The sequence below is a fragment of the Artibeus jamaicensis genome, unplaced genomic scaffold (genome assembly GCF_021234435.1).
Source record: "Artibeus jamaicensis isolate MK-2021 breed Jamaican fruit bat unplaced genomic scaffold, CSHL_Jam_final contig_1998, whole genome shotgun sequence".
Taxonomy (NCBI): Eukaryota; Metazoa; Chordata; class Mammalia; order Chiroptera; family Phyllostomidae; genus Artibeus; species Artibeus jamaicensis.
This window is the reverse complement of record NW_026521407.1, coordinates 12,440,177-12,462,734: the sequence shown is the minus strand read 5'-3', so window position 1 is coordinate 12,462,734 and position 22,558 is coordinate 12,440,177. Positions and strand designations below refer to the sequence as shown.

The following is a 22,558-nucleotide window of genomic DNA, read 5'->3' as shown; positions in this document are numbered from 1 at the left end:
CTCTCCTTCTCTCCTTCCTTTCTGCTCTAAAGATAAATAAAATCTTTTTAAAAATGGTTTTAGAGGAAGATATTCAAAATGCATGTTGGTAAACATAAGTTTGTTTAAATTCTTGGCCTCTAAAATGAACCTTTTATCTTTAAAAACTTGCTGTCTCTTGTAGTTCCAGAAATTCCTCCCAGACATATGTAGAATTGGTGTAATAAAATTTTGTATAATCTATACATACGACTTGCTTTGGTAAACTTACCACTCCAATCATACAACTTTTTTTACTCTTTCATTTTGTACTATAGGTTTCCTCTTTTCTCCCTTCAAATATTTTTCTCTTATTTAGTTCTTAAATTAGGTTGAAAAGACTTGAGGCACCATATGTGTATGTATTGTCTTGCCATAGAATATAGGAGGTAGGGCACACATGAATGTGACCAACTCTGTTAGTCAGCCTCTTTGCTCTCAAATCCATCTTACATTTTCCCTGCTCTGTTCTAGCTATATTGAAGAGAAATAGTTACATTACCTTGGCTCCCTTATTTTCTACAGGCATTTTTTCCAGCTTTATTGAGATATAATTGACAACATGGTATACATTTCAGGTGTATAATGTGATGATTTCATGAGGCTTACTTGCTTTCTGGGTTTGGCTAATGGTGGGCACTAATAGAAGATTGGTTGGTGAGAGCAGGGAAGGAAACCAGTATATCTCCCCACCCTGATCTTGAACCAACTCCAGCAGCAGCTCTGAGTCCCATTAACCACTGCCCTTCCTTCCATGTGGTTCTAGTACCATCCTAAGCTTCTGTGATATGGTAAGGCTACTTTACCTTAATGTTTATTCAGTCTTAGAAGTGATTGAGGCTCCCTATTGTTTGTTACTAGTCTCCAGGTTGCCTGACATTCCTCTTAATTTTTTAAAAAATATGTTTGATTGATTATGCCATTACAGTTGTCCCACTCCCCCCCCCCTTTATTCCCCTCTACCCTGCATACCTCTTCCCTCATTCCCCCTTTTAGTTTATGTCCATGTGTCACAAGTTCTTTAGGTTCTCTATTTCCCATACTATTGTCCTCCCCCTGTCTATTTTTTATCTACTGTCTATGCTACTTATTCTTTGTACCTTCCCCCCCACTCCCCTGTTATTAACCCTCCATGTGATCTGCATTTCTATGGTTCCCCTCCTGATATGGCTGTCCTCTTAGTTTGCTTTTGTTTTAGGTGTGGTTGTTAATAATTGTAAGTTTGCTGTCCTTTCACAGTTCTTATTTTTTTATCTTCTTTTTCTTAGATAAGTCTCTTTAACATTTCATATAATAAGGGCTTGGTGATGATGAACTCCTTGAACTTGACCTCATCTGAGAAGCACTTTGTCTGCCCTTCCATTCTAAATGAAAGCTTTGCTGGATAGAGCAATTTTGGATATAGGTCCTTGCCTTTCATGACTTGGAATACTTCTTTCCAGCCCCTTGCCTGTAAGGTCTCTTTTGGGAAATCAGCTGACAGTCTGATGGGAACTCCTTTGTAGGTGACTGTCCCTTTCTCTCTTGCTACTTTTGGGATTCTCTCCTTCATTTTAATCTTGGGTAATGTAATTATGATGTGCCTTGGTGTGTTCCTTCTTGGGTCCACCTTCTTTGGGACTCTCTGAGCTACCTGGATTTCCTGGAGGTCCATTTCCTTTGCCAGATTGGGGAAGTTCTCCTTTATTATTTGTTCAAATAAGTTTTCCATTTGTGGCTGTTTCTCTTCCCCCTCTGGTACCCCTATAATTCGGATGTTGGAGTGTTTAAAGATGTCCTGGAGGTTCCTAAGCCTCTCCTCATTTTTTTGAATTCTCATTTCTTCATTGTTTTCTTTTTGGTTGTTTTTTCTTCCTTCTGATCCAGTCGATTGATTTGAGTCCCAGTTTTCCCATCACTATTGGTTCCCTGTGCATTTCCCTTCATTTCACTTAGTTTAGCCTTCATTTGTTCCTCTAATTTGTGACTAAAATCAATCAGTTCTGTGAGCATCCTGATCACCATTGTTTTGAACTGTGCATCTGATAGGTGGGCTCTGGGGCGTTGAGCTTTTCTTCTTCTTGAGCCATAATGTTTTGGTCTCTTTGCACTTGTTATGTATAGGGGTGGAGCCTTAGGTGTTCACCAGGGTGGGGCAACCCAGTGGCTGGGTTTTTTTTTGTGACGCTGTATGTAGGGGCAAGGTCAGAGGGGGGCAGTGGCATTTGTTCTGCTCTCTCTCTCGGACCTTGGTCTCCTCTGTTGCTTCCCGCAAGCAAATTGGGCCCTTCTGGTGCTGGTTCCCGGGTGTGTGGGCCTGTGCACTTTCCAGGACCCTGTGGGTCTCTCCAAGGAACTCTCTGTGAACCCGGGAGCCTCTCCTGGCACCTCGACCCCCCAAAGTTTTTCTGATTGGTGCTTTTAGGCTTTATTTCCTGGCCTTGGGGCCCTGGGTTGTGCGATCTATCTAAGTGCTCGCTCCTTTGCCTGGTTTATCTGAGCACAAATGTGTGACCACGGTCAGCCAGCCACCTTGCGCCCTCACCGGGTCTGCTGGTTGCCACTCCAAGCCTGGGATCTGCCAGCTGCCGCCTGCGCATCTGAGTCAGTCAGGCCTCTTTTTCCTGCGAGAACCCACTACACCAGCTGCTGATTCCACCCCTCTTACCGGTCTGGATGAATGGTTCTTTGTTGTCGGATTTCGGTACAGTTTAATTTTCTCTGTTTTTGTTGTATTCTGGTTTTTAAATATTTGTTGTTCATAAACTTGGTTGTGCGAGAAGGGACAGTGTTTCCACCTATGCCTCCATCTTGGCCAGAAGTCTCTCTCTTTTGTTTTCAATTTTTTGAACTGAATCTCTGTAGTAAATTTCCTCTGTGTGAAAGACAGGACTGCACCCTGAGTGGTATGTTACCATCTCTTGGAAATTGATTTGGTGGGGAGGAGGGGGACTTGCATTTTTATATAAGCAGTTTGCATTAGTATATGTGATTTTTAAGGAATTTAAGTTATTATACAAAGAAAGCTGAAGTTCTCTTTTCTACTGTCCTCTCCTACTTTCTCTCCCTTATCCTTGCATACTTTTTTGTGACTTTGTGTGTATATGTGTTTCTTTATCCAACACAAATAGACTGATGTACTGGGATTTTTTTTTTCCCACTTAATGTGTCTTTGCTCTTCCTGGTTACTTGTAGCTCTGCCTTACTGTTTTAAAAAACTTTTTGGTATTCCATTGAATGGAAGTACCATAGCATATTTAATCATTTGGGGTTTGATGGCTAGATAGGTTTTTTTCAAAGACTTTTTGTTTACTTAAACAAAAATAATATTTCTGTGACTATCAGTTTTTTATTACATTTGTTTGAAAAGTTACTCTGTGATAGATGTCATCAGGACATAATAGTGAACAAGACTCCTGCACTGTATTGGGAATGGGGCAGATAATTTGTCTTTAAAAAGAATTCTTAAACTTTAAAAATTTTAAGAGTGTTGAGTGCTAGGAAGGACATAAAACTAGGTAGGTGATATGAGAGTGAGTTGTGGGCAAGGGGACTATTAATTTTTTTTTAAAGGAAAGGAGAGAGAATGAGCCAGCGAGTGAAAGAGTGCACACAAGCGTGCATGTGAACACTCTTCGTTATTCTACTTATGTATTCATTAGTTGCTTCTTGTGTGCTTGCTGACTGGAGATTGAACCCACAACCTTGGTGTATCAGGGCAATGCTCTAACCAACTGAGCCAGGGCCAAAGGGGCTACTTAAACACTTGTGTGACTTCAAAAAGCTACTACAAATTTCATTCCTACTTTTTGCATAAGAGTGCTGAGTTTCTTGTGCTTTCACTGCTCTGAGAGCTGTCCAAAATTTATTTATTTTTGTCCTTGCAGTAAGTAGAAAGCATAAAATTGTTTCAATTGGCATTTTCTAGTTATTAGTGAGATTTAACATTGCACATTTATTGATACTAGGCTTTAGCCTGGTGGAATGTTCATAAGAAAATTTGCACTTAGAAGGCTATATTTTTGTAGATCAAGACAGTTTCAGGTGTTAACACTAAATTAAATATAAGGACTTAATCAGTAAGAAAAAGAATCTAAAGGGATTGCTCTGTTGGATTATGTTTAAGGACAACCTTTTAAGAAAGAGTCCCAGTTTGGTTGAGTTAATAGTATGAAATTTAGTTCTCTTTAAAAAACACTAGCTTTATCATTTGTTCATCCTCAAAATGATACATAGAAGAAAGGGGTTGTAATTTAATGTTACCAAAATTTCATAGAGCCACTGCTATTAGTATATAGCCTGAGTTAATAGTTTTTTTTTTTTTTTACCTTTATAGAAGGGTTAAGTGAATGTATGGCTCTTTTCACATCCCATGTATTATTGGAATATAACCAGGTAGTTTACCTTACATTATTGGAGACCCTGTCCCTTTTTAGTGCCTTGCATAGCTTTACCAGTTCTTAAGCTCTTGGTCTCAGAACTTATTTACACTCTTAAAAATTATTGAGGACCCCAAAGTGCTTTTATTTATGAAGGTTATGTCTATTTATGTCAATTTTAGAAAAATGTTAAAGCACTACTTAATTTATTAAATAATAACAATAAACCCAGTACATATTAATATGATATGAAAAGTTTTGTAAACTTTTATAGTAGACACTAAAATATTTGAATAATTGATAAATGATATCTTCTTATTGTTTTCTGTTTGTTTCCTTTGCTTTTTTCTTTCCATATCCTGCTGTAATTATTGACTGTTATCTTTTTCCTTTTTTTCCCTGGTTTGAAGTTACTCTTATTTTGATTCTCTTGTTAATTGAATTAAACATTTACTGTTTGCTTTCCTTGAAGTCTACAGTTAATCAGTGTTTCTATGAATCTAACAAGGACCTTGGAACACTTTCATCTTGCTCCTGTTATTTTCATGCCTTTTTTTTAAAGCATTGTAGTTCTACCTTGTTCTGTTCTGAAAAATTTCGAATGTGTACACAAAGTAAGAGAATTGGACAGTAAATTTTTGTGTATTAACCACTCATATTTACTTGCAATATTTGCTTCATCTAGTCCCATTCTCTTACTGAAGATTAAAAAATTTTTAATATATTTTACTGAACTTGATTTATCTAAAATAATTTTGACATACAATCAACACAAAACATTGATGAAATATTAGGCTTTTTAAAAAATAACATGTCTTCAAAACGGGTGTATATTTTATACCGATAGCACATCTTAGTTTGTACTAGCCACATTTTGTGTGCCTAGTAACCACATGTGACTTGTGGATGCTATTATTGGACAGCACAGATTTAGAAATAGAGTTAGAAATAGTACTAATGACTGGAAGATAAAGAAAAGGGAAGTTTCTGTTACAAATAAATTATTTCCTAATAACTGGAGCTATGTGTTGATGAGATGCATTTCTTTATAAAGTAACATTATCCTTGTCATTGAAAATGTTCAAAGACAGCGTGGTCAGAAAAGAGATTATTTCTACATTGAGTAGGACTTGCTGGTTTGTTTTTTTTAATGACCAATTCCTTTCATTAAAAATTTTTTTAGAATGCTATTTTTAAAAAATCAAGTGATGCACATGAATGACAAAAAATTATGTTTCTCCTCCTATATATGTATGTAGATCTTCCTGCCTGCTTTCCTTCACACAAATAAATCAGCCATGTATACTATCCTGTAACTTGCTTTTCTTGATAAGCAGTTATCATGGGTATCTTGCCATGTTAGCACATTTACAGATGTACTTTGTGTTTTTCTTTTAAGCTCATAGTACTCTATAACACTATGTAGATACACTACTTTATTTGGCTACACTCTTGCTGAAGATTTTAAAAGCAAATCTTAAATGTCATCATTTCATTTCTACTTCAATATGCAACTCTGAAAATGTTAACATTTTAAAATTACTATAACTATAATTCCATTATCACACCTAATGAAAGTCATACTGTCTTCTGGGTATGCTCTGATGCCCTCTACTAATTTGTCTTAGCAGTAACTCATTGGTTTGTTTGACTAGGATCCAAATGAGGAGTATACATTTAATTGTATACATCTTTTAGGTCTCTCTTGTAATTTTCTACCCTCTTTTTATGATATTGACTTGGTTGGAGAAACTAGGTCAGTTATTCTGTAGACTGTCCTACCTTCTGGATTTCTTAATATGTCATGTATTTTAACTTGTTCTTTTAGTGTCATTTAACTTCTTTTATCCCTTGCACTTATGTAAATGGAAGGTACTTGTAGAGCTATGCTCTTCAATACTAGTAACTATGTTAATAACCACTGCTGGCTATTTAAATTTAAAATAATTGGATTTAAAAATTAAAAATTCAGCTCCCCAATTACACTAGTCATATTTCAAGTCCTCAATAGCCCCATACAGAACATTTCCATCATTATAAAAAGTTCTCTTGGACACTGCTGATCTAGATGCTTGATTAGATTTAGGTTTGTCATTTTTGGTGAGAATACTTAATAGATGGTGCTGTGTTGTTGTATCATGTCACATCAGAAGAGACATGTCTGGTTGTCCCACTTTTAATGTTAATATTGAGAAGTGGTGATCATCCCGACCCCTTCATTGTAAAGCTTCTAATCATGTTTATTATGGATAAAGACAGTTTAAATTCTTCTTTTGAAATCTCTTTTTCTTGACTTACTATATTGGCTAAAACTTTCAATAAAATTATTGAATGGAAATGTTGAGTTAATATTCTTGTTTTGTTCCCAGTGTTGAGAAATCATTCAGTCTTTCCAATGTGAAGTATATTAGTTGCAGTTTTTCATAGATGTCCTTGATCAGATTAAGTTCTGTTCCTTACTTGCTAAGCCATTTTTTGTGAATAGGTGTTGAATTATGTCATGTTTTCCTGTATTTGTTGAGATAATTATATGGTTTTCTCTTTTATTTCACTGTGAGAAATACTGTATTTTGCCACATATGATGTGCGCTCATGTTTTTGGTGTATTTATACATGGGATTATTATACCCATGGCTTGTAGTTATTATACTGATGTATAATGCTTATCCTTATTTTCCTTCAAAAATGTGGGGGGAAAGGTATGCGTTATACACCACAATACCCATTTTTATCTTTTTTAAAAAAGATATTAAAATTTATTTTTAGAGAGGGGAAGGGTGGGAAAAAGGGAGAGAAACACCAATATGTGTTGCCTACCACCTCCAGGGACCTGGCCCGCAACCCAGGACTGTGCCCCGACCCGGAATCGAACCAGCAACTCCTTGGTTCACAGGCTGGCACTCAATCCACTGAGCCATATCAGCCAGGGCTCATTTTTATCTTTGGATGTTAAACCTTACAATTTGGGATGAATCCCATTTTGTTATGATATCTATTATCCTTTTACATAGTATTGCATTGTTAATATTTTGTTAATGATTTACATCTGTGTTATTGAGGGATGTTGTTCTGTGACTTCCTATTCTCATAATGTCTTTGCTTTTGGTATCATGGTAATAGTGGATTTCTCCTGTTATCTTTTGACATAACTGCACTTTGATAACTTTTTAGGCCTCCCTTCGCGCCCTCCTCCCATGCACAATAAGATGTCCCAGGCTCTGTACAAAATGGTGTCTCAGCAGCACATGCCCTTCATAGAGAAGGTTCTTCAAAAAAGTACTTTTTAATAATTCTTTCTGGTTATCTCTGTTATAACAAAATCATTATAAAATAAATTTTAAAAGAAAGCTAAAAAGATCTAATGAGGCCCTGGCTGGTGTAGCTCAGTGGATTGAGTACAGGCCTGCGAGCCAAACAACCATGGTTCGATTCCCAATCAGAGCACATGCCTGGGTTGCAGGCCAGTTCCCAGCAGGGGACACACAAGAGGCAACCATACATTGATGTTTCTCTCCCTCTCTCCTTCCCTTCTTCTTTAAAGATAAATAAATAAAATCTTAAAAGAAACTATTAAAAATTATTATTAAAAAAAGATGTAATGAGTACTGAATGCTTCAACTCTATATTCTTTCACATTTTTTCTAGTTTTTTCATTTAAAGACATTTTTATATAAATCAATGTTTGTTGAGTTTGGAAATCTCAATATGCATAGTATTTTTACTGCATTGAAAGAAACCCGAAACTCTGAACAAAATTATTAGATGTCTTAGTGCATAGTTTTGTTTTTCAGTTTAGAATTGCTTCACATTATGGGGAAAAATTCTTTAGTAATTTTCTCTTTCTTTTCCAGTCAGCTGATTCTTTGTGCAGTGGTAATAAGCCTTGGAAGAAGGAAGATAGGTTTAGTATAAGGCCCATCAGTCAGTCAGTTTCAGCACTATCCAGACTGTTGTTAACTTCAGTTTAGTGGGATAGGTTTTCTAGCAAGTTGCTGTGTATAGAATTGTAGATGATGACTGAGCTCAGCTAAACCATTAAGTACTGACTGAAATATCAGGTGTATTGATAAATGAATGAATTTCAGGACTTTTTTTATACCTTTGTATCTTAAAATAACCAGAATCTCATCTCAGTATTCAGATACTAAGATCTTTAGATTAATAATCTTCATGCTTCTTGTTTTAGGTCACTGAACAAAGTATTTTTTCATGTAAATTCATACTATTCTACTGTAGGATTGTATGTGAAAAACAAATATCTGAAATGTCTAGTATTAATTTATATATTTGATATATTGTGATCTTATAACTATTAAACTTTTCTTTTTAGGCACAAAAATCTTAAACCAAGAAACCCTGGACAACAAGGACAGGCATTATCTTTAAGTCAGCAACAACAGGTTCTTCCCAAGCACAAGACCAATGAAAAGCAGGAAAAGAGTGAAAAACCACAGAAACGCCCCCTGACTCCTTTTCACCATCGTGTATCTATTAGCGATGATGTTGTTATGGACACAGATTCAGCCAGCCAAAGACTTGTGATATCTGCTCCAGACAGTCAAGTGAGATTTTCAAACATCCGAACTAATGATGTAGCAAAGACTCCTCAGATGCATGGCACTGAAATGTCAAATTCACCTCAACCACCCCCACTTAGTCCTCACCCATGTGATGTGGTTGATGAAGGAGTGACTAAAACACCTTCCACCCCTCAAAGTCAACATTTTTATCAAATGCCAACACCGGATCCCTTGGTTCCTTCTAAACCAATGGAAGATAGGATAGACAGTTTATCCCAGTCTTTCCCAGCTCAATTTCAGGAAGCTGTAGAGCCCACAGTATATGTTGGTACAGCAGTAAACTTGGAAGAAGATGAAGCTAATGTAGCCTGGAAGTATTACAAGGTCCCAAAGAAAAAAGATGTAGAGTTTTTACCGCCTCAACTTCCAAGTGATAAATTCAAGGATGATCCAGTTGGACCTTTTGGACAGGAAAGTGTAACATCAGTTACAGAGTATGTATTTTTTTTAATAGTCACTATTATAATCTAAGGGTGGAAAAATGAAGTTCTTAATACTAGGACTCCAGAATTGGTTTCAGGGTAGGATTTTCCATAAGAAATCATTTAAGTATTATATTTACATAATTTTTTTTACTGTGTTCTTTCCTCAGGAAAGCTCTTTATTATGAAATAATTTAGTCACAAAAAAGTAGAGAAAATGTTAACATTTATCCAGCATCCAACCAACTTTTAAAGATTTAAGTTGATCAATCAGCCAACTTAAGAATATGATGTACAATTAGAATGTACTGTTTTTCTTTTTCCATTCTTCTTCCACTTTCCTGAATTTGGTATTTATCATTTCTATATGTGTTTTTACAGATGTAGCTCTAGTTAATTGATATTAATTGCTCTGTAGAATATCTTTTTTGAATATATTATCTACTCTCTTGAAGTTGGACATGTTGGTTATTTTCAGTTCACAATTATAAAGGATGTAGCAGTGAACTTTGTGTATACATTTTCTTGTATACTTGTATAAGAATTTCTCTAGGGAATACATTTTAAACTGCAATTGCTGGGCCATGGGATATTTTCATATTCGAGAGTTGTTGCTAAGTTTCTTTTTAGATTATACCAGCTTACACCCTCATCAACCAGCAGAATATAACAGTGACTATCGCTCTACATTCCTTAGTACTTAGTATTATGAGACTTTTAATTAGGTTAATCTATATTCAGAATGGCATTTTATTGTCTTATAATATGTGTTGTCCAGATTTCTAATGAGTTTAAGCATTGTTTTAACATGTTTACTGGATATTTAGGACTCATCTTCTCTGAATTGCCTGTGCCTTATATTATTTACTCCATTTTCCCCTGACTTATTCTTTTCATATTCTGACTATTAATCTTGTATTAGTAATACGTGCTACAGCTGTATTCCTCCATTCCATGGTTTGCCTTTCTTGTCCACTTTGTATCTGATATATTTGGGGCAGAAGTAGGCTTTTTTTTTTCAGGTCTCCCTCCACTTCCTATAGCTGTTTTAATTACACTTGTAGTCTGTCCCATAAGCCTTTTGCATTTTTATCTGTACATTTTTCTAAAGGGTGAAAAACATTGTTACACACAAAACATTGTTATTTTCATTAAAGCTGTCTACCTGTTTATCAATGCAAGGCCAAGTGGATGCAAAGATTACATTTCCTTTTCAGTCTGTTAATAAAGCATTTTTTAAAAATAATTATGTATTTATCTTTAGAAAGGAAGGGAAGGAGAGAGAGAGAAATATCAATGTGTGGTTGCTTCTTGTGCATCTCCTGCAGGGAACTGGCCCCTGCTAGGAATTGGCCTGCAACCCAGGCTTGTGCCCTGACGAGGAATTGAACAGCGATCCTTTGTTTCACAGGTCCGTGCTCAATCCACTGAGCTACACCAGCCAGGGCATAAAATATTTTAAGGTCTTTTATTTTGCTTAAGGTCTTTCAGTTTTGAAATTGACAAGAGAATGTGTAGGTATAGTGATCCTTTGTTAAGTCCTTACACTGGACATTTCAGAAGGATTGGTTCAATTTGAAGTTCTCTCTCTTTTTGTTTTGCCACTGGGAAAGTTGCTTTTTCTTGGATGATATCTCATTTTTGTTTTTGCCACTTTCTGTGTAATCTCTAATTCAGATGTTGAACATCATCTATATTTTTATCTTTTTTCTCTGTATTTTTAGGGGATTTCTCAACTTTCTTCTAGCCCTTTTCTTGAAGTCTTAATATTTATTTCTCATGCTTTTTTCCCTAAACATTTTTGTTAATAGTCTGGTAGTTTTTTTGCATCAGAATTACTTGCTTTATTTTGGTCTTTGTCTTCACTGTTGCTGCCATAGTTTACAGTTATTGTTTCTCCACATTTTAGAATGAAGACATAGAGATATTGATTGGAAATTTTGTGTGTATATATGCAGAACCTTGTTAATTGGCAGGCTTTCCTTACTCATTCAGTAAATATTTTAGTGTATACTACGAATCAGTTCCAGACACTTCACTCTATAATAATGGGGTAGGGGATGTTTTGGAGGGTTGGCCTTGTAGTACCTAAAATTTTAGAGTGAAGTAGATGACAGATCTTGGGTCTTTACTGGGTAGTTTATTCATTTTTCTTAAAAGAGGAACCTTTCCTGTTCCTCCATTTTCAGCTCTTATTTTTTTCTTTTCTGGACTTACAGAGATATAAGTCCAAATTTTCTTTAGTTTTCCAAGCAGTTTGGCTCTCCTCTTGTTCATATAGTCTGCCTATACCCTCCTCTTGCACACTCTTGGCCAACGTTCTCTGCTGTGTTTCATCGATTTTTAGCTTCCCTGAGACTAATATGTCTGGTTCATTTATAGGCTCTTTCTCATTTGTCCCTGCTGTTAGAGATTTACTTTCTTTGTTGTTGTTAATTTTTATTTATTGATTTTTAGAGGGAGGCGGGGAGGAAGGGAAGCAGAGAGAAAGAAATATCAGTTTGTTCCACCTATTCATGCATTTATTGGTTGCACGTGCCCTGACCGGAGATGGAACCCACAGCCTGGCATATCAGGACATTTCAACCAACTGAGCCACCTGGCCAGGAGAAGATTTACTTTCTTTGTAAAGTCCTTTATTATTTCAGTAGGCAAACCTGTGTGCTTTGTCTAGCACTTTGTGTTTTTTGTTTGTTATGTTTTTAAATTATATATTTTTGATTATTCTATTACAGTTGTCCTGATTTTTCCCCCTTTGCCCTCCTCTACCCAGGACCTCCTACTCCCTCAGGCTATCCCTCCACCATTGCTCATGTCCATTGGTCATGTGTATATGCTCTTTGGCTACTCCTTTTCCTATACTGTACTGTACATCTTTACAGGGCTGTTCTGTAACTAGGTGTTTGTACTTCTTAATCCCCTCACCTCTTTACCTATTCTTCCCCTCCCTCCAATCTTTCAACCTTCTGATAACTACTTTCGCTTTTAAGAGTCTTTATCTTTAACCTTTGGCCTTTTAATAATGATGAGTCTTGGAGTAGGCCTCTTTGCAAACATCATAATTGGGACTCTTTGTGCTTCCTAGACTTGTATGTCTATTTCCTTCACCAAATTAGGGAACTTTGCTTTCACTATTTTTTCAGATAGAGTTCCACTTTCTTGTTCTTTGTCTTCTTCTGGCACCCCTTTGCTTCCTTATGTTCTAAGTCATTGATTTGATTCTCATCTTCAGCCATTCTACTCTTGTTTCTCTGTAAATTGTTCTTTATTTCAATTAGTGCAAGGGGTGTCAAACTCATTTTCATCCGGGGCCATATCAGCCTCGCTGTTGCCTTTGAAGGGCCAAATGTAATTTTAGGGCTATATAAATGTAACTACCACATTTTTAGGACTGTAAGACACATTGGACCATAAGATGCACCTAGGTTTTAGAGGAGGAAAATAGGGGAAAATTTCTGAAGCAAAAAATGTGGTAAAATATTTAATAACCTGTAACCCCGCTCTACCACACCCCCCCATGAGCCAGGTAAGCTACATTCAGACTATAAGACACACCCCCATTAGTAGAAACAAGGTGCTAGGCCCGATAAAACAAGGTGGAGGGCCCGATTCGGCCCCACAGGCCTTGTGTTTGTCACCTATGAAACAGTGTATCCTTTCTTTCTGACTGGATCCTTTTCATGCTGCTGAGGTCCTCACTAAGTTCCTTGAATTTCCTTACAAATATTGTTTTAAACTCTCTATCTGATAGATTGCCTATCTCCATTTCATTTAGCTCTTTTTCTGAAGTTTTTATCTGTTTCATTTGGGCCATGCTTCCTTATCTCCTTGTTTTGTTTGTCAGTATAACTGCTATGACTGTGTCTTGGTAGCGTGGCCTAATGTAGTAGGTGTCCTTTAGGGTCCAGTGGCACAGCCTCTTCTGTCACACAAACTGGGTACTCGAGATGCACCCTTTTTGTGGGCTAAGTACACCCTACTCTTATAGTTGAGCCTTAGTTGCAGATCAGTGACAGGAATCTACCCAAACCAGTCAGCTGCAACAACTGGCTGTGACCCCTGACCACCAGCCTCCACCCTCTGTGGAGGATCAGCTGTGCAGGGGCAGGGTGCTGGTGCTCTGACTTGATCTGTAGCTGTGCACTGGGCACACTGGTCTTGAGGTTTCCCAGGTGGTGCAGGCCAAAGTCAGCCCCCACTTCTGTTTTACCTGGGTATCCTGCCTGAGCTATAAAGCAGTCTGAGGTGGCTGCTGCTTGTGCTGGGCTTGGAGATTCCCAGGTGGAGCCAAGCTGTGACTCTAATTTGTCTGCCTTTAGGGCTCACTAAAGCTAGTTGTTGCTTGTTTGATAGGATTTAGGAGCCAAGACCAGCCATTCTTATCGAAAAGCAACTTTGATGGGCCCGTACGTTGGGTAGGGTAGAGCCTCTGTGGATCTCCAAGGTGGGTCACACAGTGTTAGCCAGCTTGATGGAGTCTCAAATATGACACCAGCTTACTGGCTCTGTGAGGGGAGGGCTCAGCAAAATGACAGTGACCTCTGCTTGCCCCAGTACCAGACACTTCAGTCTCTCCCTGTATACCGCTGGTGCCCTTCAAGCTGCCACCCTGGTGCTGGAGCTCAGAGGGAGTAAGGGTCTGAGTCTGAGTAGGTGAGTCCATGTGTAGGTTCTTTAAGAGGGATTTCTTGAGGCTCCAGAATTTTCTTGCCCCTTGTTTTTGCAGCCAGAAGTTGTGAGGCTTATCTTCCTGGCACTGGGCTTGGGGTCCCAGTGTGGGTCTGGGATTCCTTGCCCCTGTGGTGTGGGGCCAGCCCAGTTCCATGCCTGTGCCCCTCCTACCAGTCTAAACATATGTGGTTTCTTCAGTTCTGTAGTTATTAGACTTCTATTCAACTCGATTTCTGATGTTCCTGAGTTTTGGTTTTATATTTTAGTTATAATTAAGTCATGTTTGTCTATGTCACCATCTTGTCCAGAAGCCTGTTTGTTTTTTTTTTCCATTTAGTACTCTGAATCTAAATGTTTTCTAGTATGATTTTTTTAAAGATGTTATTTATTTATCTTTAAGGGGGAAGGAAAGGAAAGAGGGAGAGGGAGAGAAATATCAGTGTAGGGTTGCCTCTTGTGCATCCGCTGCTGGGAACTGGCCTGCAACCCAGGCATGTGCCCTGATTGGGAATCGAACCGCGATCCTTTGGTTCGCAGACCCATGCTCAGTCCTCTGAGCTACACCAGCCAGGGCTAGTGTGATCTTTTTTAAATTACAGTTAATCTAGATTTGAAATTAAGGGACTTCCAGATATGATTATGGAAGATAGCTTACTTAGTTTTAGTAGTTATTCAACATGTCTCTTGGAAGCAAGTCTGAAAAGATCTCAATTATCTGTGCTGAATGAATATAAAAGTCTAAGCTAGCCTTAGCTCCGGTCTGAAACTAAGGTTGGTCTACTTATTTTTGTACTTCTCTACATTTATTTTCTATACAGCACTCCGAGTGATCATTGTCACTCTAACACAATGTGTTAAATATTTGCTGCTTAAAAACCTTCAGTAGTTTCCCTTTATTTTTTTAATTTTTATTTTTTTAGAAACTTTATTACATCATTTTGGGCATTTCTTATTTATCTTTTGATATTTATCTTTTGAATTTTTGCCAAATTAACTTTCCTTATTTTCAATTATAGTTTTCCCATCCCCCCTTACTCCTCCCTGCTCTGTCCACCTCCCTTTAAACTTAAAATAAAATCCAAACTCTTTTATATGTAAAATTCTACAGCCTCCTGCCTAGCTAGTTCTTCACTTTTGTTTACTACTCTCCTATTTGCTTCTGGATTTAGCTGTACCAGCTTTCTTGCCATTTTTTAAAAAATCCAAGTTCTTTTCCTATGGCCTTTAGAATTGCATTACAGGTGGGGGGAAACAGCATACCTTCTTATGTAATCCTGCTCAGAAGTTACCTTCTCAGGAGGTATTTCCCTGACCAATCTGTCTAAACTGTGACCTCTTTTCACTCCCCAAACCACTGCCTATCCTGTATACTACTTTCATTTTTCTCCCTGTATGCATCATTATCTGAAATTGTATTTTCTAATGGTCTTTAACCTATTAGAATGTAAGCTCTATGAGGGCTAGGACTCTGGTTTACCACTGTGTTCCTCCAGCATAAACAAACACATACACACATACCTTAGAATAATCTCAGGCACATGGTAGATAGTCAGCACATGTTTGGGTGAATGAAATGACAGTATGGCTGTCAATTAATTTTTGATTTTAAAACTTATTTTAGGTTATATTTTATTATTTAGTATATATTAAAATGTAGTGACATGAATATTTTCAGTTTTAAGAACTTGAAGAGTGAGGGCATATTACATTCATAAGATCCAAGAATTCTAGCCATAACCTTAAATAAGTGTATTGGCTACTTGTGTGCATGAGCATCTCTAAGTGAAATGAAGATCTTTGAGAAGTTAATACAGCTTAACTTTAGAATCTGTTTTAAAATCATTTGACATTTTTTCACTGAATAAGAATGAGAAGCGTAATATAGAAAAGTAGCATGCAGAGTAGAATGGTGCTGGGTCATGATTATGTCAATTAAAGAAATAACATGCTTTTACTTGTTCCTAGTCACCATTTTTTCTGCCTCATAAAAAGAAAAGATTGAATAAAAGGATTTTTTAAATTCTATGTCTCATGTGAGTATTGCTTTGGTTATGCTACTAAAATGTGTTTTATGTTACAATTCACATTTAGATAGAATCCTTGTTTCTGTACTATAGTAGTAGATTAGAATATGGTAAATACCACAAAAAAAATCAACCATCAGAAGCTTAGTTGCTATATGAACTTAGAAACATTTATGTGATATAATGTTCTGTACTTGGTAGGTTATGCTATGGGCATAGGTAGAGGCTAGGGATGTTGCTAAGTATTCTACTGTGTACAACAGTCCTCCCCAACAAAGAATTATCCAGCCCAACTGTTATAGTATTGAGTGCTTTAATGTCATGTATAACTTATAACAGAAGTTTGGTATTTAAGGTATTAAATTAGATAGGCAGAAACATACTTACTGATGAGTTTCACTAGGGAAGTCCCTGGTACTATTTTGGTCAGTCCATCTCATTCCTCCCCACAAACCACAATGAAATACTTGGCATATGGGGTTCAGTGTTTGTATTTCGCTAAAACAAAAGTTACTTTTCCCTGTAGTTAAAAAGATCTTGTTGGAATAACTTAGTAATTCAGGTGCCTGTTAATATATTACTTGAGGATGAATTTCATGAGGATGAAGCATCTCCTTATGGATATGACAAAGCCATTTGACAAAGTTAGATAATGTCCATTGTCATTAAAATCTGAATTATGATTATGCTGTCTTGATAGCATTTAAGCAATCTTAAATTCTTTATAGAGGCACTCTATAAATGTAATAGGATTAAACACTTTTGTAGTAATAGAGTAATTCATTCAGAAGCCTAATTTGCTTTATATAAATTTTGAATTCATACTACCCAGTCATTGTAAATTTTTATTTTTTTCTTATTTTAATTCTGAAAGTGTATTTAAACAGCAGTTAATTTTTATGAAGTTAGAAGGCTGTTGCAACTCCTACATTCTTTTTTCTTGGGAAGTTTATCTTTCCTTTGAAATATATATTCCTCAAAAATAAACTTTATTAGTTTGAATAAAGCTGAAATTTCTCTTATGTGCCAAATGCTGTAAAGGACTATTGGGGTATAAAATAAATTTGCTCCTGGCCTTAAAAAATGGTAGCCTAATGGAAAATAGCATTAAACTATCTGATAGAAATATATGTAAAATATAGTAATGATGGGGAGAATAGAGTGGGAGGGGGGAATAATTTAATTCCCTTTATAGAGATCCAGAACCATTATGTAGGTTGGTATGGATAGACTGTAGGGTGCTGTGTAGTAGTTTGGTGTGTCTTGATGAAAAATGGGACCTAGAGCTAGCTATAAAGTAAAATGGGAAAATATTTGTTTATAAGCTTATATATTATCCTTAAGTTGATAGGGGGCACTGTTAACAAGGTTTTTGACATGAAATAACAGGTTTTAGAAAATATGGATTTTAGAAATATTAACCACATAGTATTATTGAAAGACTGTTTGAAGTGAAAGGATGTATATGTATGAAAGATCAGTTTTGACATCTGTTTAAATAGCTCAGAAATGAGGTGGTACATGGCCTACACTACAGGAAATTAGAGATAGTAGGGATGTATGGAATTTGCAGATGTTGTGGAGTAGACTAAAGAATTTTACAGCTAGTTAAATAGTAAAAATAAGGGAGTAGCAAGAGAGTTAAAGACAAGTATTTTTATTTCATGAGAGGGAAAATAAAGAAGAATAAATTTGAAGCCTTCTGGTACTCATTTTTCCCACTTTTAGACTAAATCTTAAACTTAATTTTCATGAAATTTTTGTAAAATAGAAGTACCTTTAAGTAACTATTGATGGATCTTATGAAAGCGAGATATTTTAAGTAAGGAATGTCTGACCATTATTCTTTAAGTAAGGAATAATGACATATTCGATTTAAAAAGGAAAGGGCACTGGTTGGTGTGGCTTAGTGGACTGAGTGCTGGCCTGCTAACCAGAAGGTTGCTAGTTTGATTCCCAGTCAGGGCACATGCCTGGGTTGTGCGCCAGGTCCCCAGTTGGGGGCGTACAAGAGGGCGTATAAGTTGGGGGGTCAACCTATGGATATATCTTATCACACATCAATATTTCTATCCCTCTCTTTCTCTCTCCCTTCCTTTCTCTAAAAATAAATAAATAGAATCTTTGCAGGAAAAAAAAAGTGAAGGAAATCTATATAGACTAAATTATAGGAAGATCTCTGGTTAGAGTATAACATTTAGGAACAAGGTATATTTGTGTATGTATACACATGCACATATATGGTAGCATATGCATAGTTTTTCCCCCCCTCTAATTTGGTAATATAAACAGGTAATTGTTATAGTAAAGGAGAGGGATTTGGAAATTTAAACAGTCCAGCTATGCCTTTGTGTACTATATGACTTTAAACAACGTGCATGAATTGGATTGGCCAAAAAGTCTTTTTAGTTTTTTTTCCATAAAACAAAAGACATGTTTTTCATTTTCACCAGTAACTTACTGATATGGATATTTTGAGTATGTCAGCTATCCCCCACTATTGGCTTTTCATGGATAGAGGCCACGGTGCTGCTAAACATCTTCCAATGTATAAGACAGCCCCACAACAAAGAATTATTTGTCCAAAATGTTAATAATACTAAGAAACTTTGCAAACCACTTTTGACATGTTCACTCATTCACTGTACCTTCTCCATACACTGCACAAATCTTTTCTTGCGTTTCAGTTGCATTCATACCTTCTTGAAATAATAAAGTATAATATGCCAAAAATGTTGTATATTTGCTTCCAATATGAAAATGGCTACACAGAAATTCATCAATTTTGATAAGGTTTTTTTAAATGCACAGTGATATGACAGCTGTCGCAATACAGTCTAACAAAATTGTTTTGAATGAAGTGAAAGACAGCTAAGTACTACTAGAGCCATAGTACAGGAAAAAACCTAATGGACTTCTTGGCCAACCCAGTACATTGTAAAACTTTAAATTTAGTTTGAGGTATCTGCTTAGAGAGATTCATCATACAGTTGTAATCAAGTATCTGAAACTTAGGAGAGGAAACTATTAAAAACCTAGTTACAGTAGATATAGAACACAAAGAGGTACAAGAATAAATCAGTAGACAAAAACATAGTTTATTATAGTTGGCTTTTACAGGTGTGTGCCTTCTAAGAAGATGGTGGGAGAGAATTTTAGACATTTATTTAAGTAAAAACTCAATTTCATTTCGTATAAATAAATGAAGTTTTTCATTGATTGCTATTAAATGGTAGCACTTTGCTTCCATAATATAAGCAGATAGACGAAAGAAAGAAATACTCTTGATTTTTCTAGTTTTAGATGGTGATTGGTCCTCAAGCTAGTGTACTGCCTTAGAGAATTTATCCTTTCTAAGCGCCTCCCTTATTTTAAGATGTTCATGTGCAGCGGTTGATGCCCCAAATTTTCAGTAGCTACTTTAAAGCAAAATCCTTTTCGAATTTGTTAGAATTTAGTTGAGTGAGAGAGATAGGGGTGGAGCATAGCATATTCCACACACTGTATTTACATGTCTGTGGCAAATATCTTTATTTTCTTTTTGCTTCTAATTATTTTAGTTTCTCTATTAGTTAATGATAGCATCTATTCCAGATTAGTGTTTAAGACCTTATGAGTTTTAAAGGTAGCAAACTTTTGGCTAAGAGAAACATTACAGTTGATTTTTTAATTTGTTTTTTCAAAAGTGTAGCACTAGTTTTAGTAGAATTTGTGATTGCTTAAAATAGTCTACTATTCTGATTCAGAGGGAAACTTTTCTAAACCCTGAGCAAAGAAAGACTGTGTTCGAGCATTGTTCTTAACCACGTCTTGTTCAGTAGTAAGGATATGTCAGAATATCTAAACCGTAATGTTCATTAACAGAGCTAGCTCCTGTGTTGTAGTAATGGTATGTCAGATTTGTATTGTATGTATGTAGTTATAGAATGCAGTATTTCATTGCTAAAAGATAGTTCTAATTGTTTTATAGAAGTTGATGATGAAATAAACTTGTTTTGATTTACTGTATTCTAAGTCTTTTTAATTAAGTCTTCCTAACTCGATATCTTATTTTAATGCAGTAAAGCTGTATTTTTGACAGATAGCTTGACTCAGTTTAAGGATTGATTCTGAATATTGGAGATAGTATTAGAAAAGGTACCACTAAAAAAAATGAGGACTTTTGATATTTTTAAAATTTATTTGCTCCTAAACATTTCCTTCTATAGCTTATTTCCTTCTATAATTGTCAGCCCTAAAATATTGTCATACTTTGTCCAGAAGAATTTTTATTAAATAAAGGCAAAAAAAACCCACCAACACCCTGCTATATGCCATGTTAAATTTTCTACAAGTACATTTCAGTAGTACACTGTTGTTATAGTAAAGGAAGGAGATAAAATTAATAATATAAAAGTAATTTCAGTTTGCTTTGGACTTTGCCAAGCTTCCTGTTCATGGCTATATCTAATCCTCTTCCAGTGTGTCTGTATTCAGCTTTATATGTGATTGAAACTATCTCTGTAGTTTTATTATATGTGAAAGTTTCTTTAGAAACTTCCTCTAGAAAGGAAAGGTGTTGTTCCCATTCACACAAGTATGTGTGTGTTAAATAATTGGGTAGTGCTGAAACAATAACTTGATCTTTTAATCTGGCGTCTTTTGAAAAATCACAATTTTTACATCTATTTTTATCAGTTTTAAATACAAAAGGATGTGTAATATATAATTTATTTTTGAATTTCTTGTGATTTGATACTTTTGATATTACTGACTGCATTTAAATTCTTTGCATGTCCCAGTATTCATAGAACCATTCAATAAAATAAGAAAATGTCTTTTAGGTATTGTATTTGGTTTACTCATTTTTAATAGAGCCCCGTGCAGTAGGATTGATTCTGTTAATGTTACTGCACACTAATTTAACAACTACCCATGTAAACAGTGTGGCAGTTTTTGATGCTTCTGCCATAGGACAACTTAATATGAAAAACACAGTGTTTTCACCTCTATAAAGAATAGTAGTGTCTTTCAGGTTGCTGGTTGTGAGGAGTGTTCTTACACTTGAAACCTTTCCAGTCCTAACTCTGCCACTGTGTGACTTTAGCAAACCATTTCTGTCTACATCATTTCCACATCAAAGTCAGAGAGTATAACTTCCATTTCCTATGATATGAGGTTATTTTAAGTATTAAGTAAAAAATATATATCAAAGTAGACAGAAATACTATCTTGAAAAGATTTTTGTTAGTATCCGATAGACGATTGAGTGAACATTTTTTTATGGCCTAACATGGTGACGTACAAAGCTACTCTTAAGAAATAAATATTCATTTGTGGAACAGAACTGTTCTAACAATTATCAAACCTATCTCCCATGACAGTTATGTTAGCACTATGTTGCCGTGGTAGATAGTTTCTGTAGACTCTGGGTTGGGGTTGTAGGGAATCTGGGGCACATTGGGAATAACAATGACATATTTGATAACACGCTTAGAAAATAATCAGTTATTTGACGGCTGCTGTTTCAACCTCAAGTTTATAGGCTATAGAGTGTTTCTAGTGCTAGGCCTTGGGAAATGTAGTAATTCATGTCATTCAAAGAATTTGTAAGCTAGAAAATACCTTCATTGCTCCCAAATTTTACCTCTTATAATTTGTCTTAATACTCAGGACAGATAAGCAGTGGTAGCAGTATCACTTTCAAACAAATAAAGATGGTTTGTTTCAAAGTACAAGATAAATGTGTTTTAGAGTTGTTAATGCAAGTATAACATCTCAATCCTGTGTGTCTTCTAGATTTCATGTATTTATTTAGCAAATATTTATTGAGCACCTATTATGTGCAAGCCACTGTTCTACATATTTGGGATAATTCAGTGAATGAAGACAAGATCCCTGGCATATTCTAGTGGGAATTGACAGTCAACTATAAACATAAGTAAATTATACACTATTGAAAGATGAGTGGGATAGAAGGGAAAATGAGCAGGTTAAAGGAGAATCAGTGTTGAGGCAGTTGGGCCCATTACGATTTTAAGTAAGGTCTCATAGATAAGGTGGTATTTCATCAAAGACTTAAATGAAGTGAGGAAGTTGACCTGGTAGATATTTGGAGGAAGCATGTTCCAAGCAAAGGGAATAGCCAGGAGTGTGTCTGGTTTGTTTGAGGAACATCAAGGAACCCCTTGTAAGCAGAATGAGTGAGAGGGAGAGCAATAGTAGAAGAAGAAGTTAGGAAAAGAGGAGAAAGGCTTTGGTATAGGATTTTATGAGGACTTTGGTTTTTACTCAGAGTAAAATAGGCTTTGTAGGATTTTTAAGCATGGTTACCACTGTTACGGCAGCATGGGAATCAGCTTTCCAAGCCATAGAAAGCATGAATTGAGGGGTTTAAAAGTGTTTTAACAAACCAAAATTGTATCATTCTATATTCACACTCACCAAGCACCCTGCCCTTCAGAGATGTAAAAGTCCTGATGCTTTCCAGGGTTCTATGGTGCACA

General features: G+C 36.0%; 1 protein-coding gene across 1 annotated transcript in view; it reads left to right on the top strand.

The window, feature by feature from the left end:
• MED13 (mediator complex subunit 13) overlaps nucleotides 1–22,558 on the top strand; it is a 100,203-nt gene that overhangs the window by 40,785 nt on the left and 36,860 nt on the right. The window contains exon 9 of the mRNA XM_037163736.2: nucleotides 8,707–9,390. Within this exon, the coding sequence (XP_037019631.2) occupies nucleotides 8,707–9,390 (684 nt within the window). The remainder of the gene's footprint in view (nucleotides 1–8,706; nucleotides 9,391–22,558) is intronic.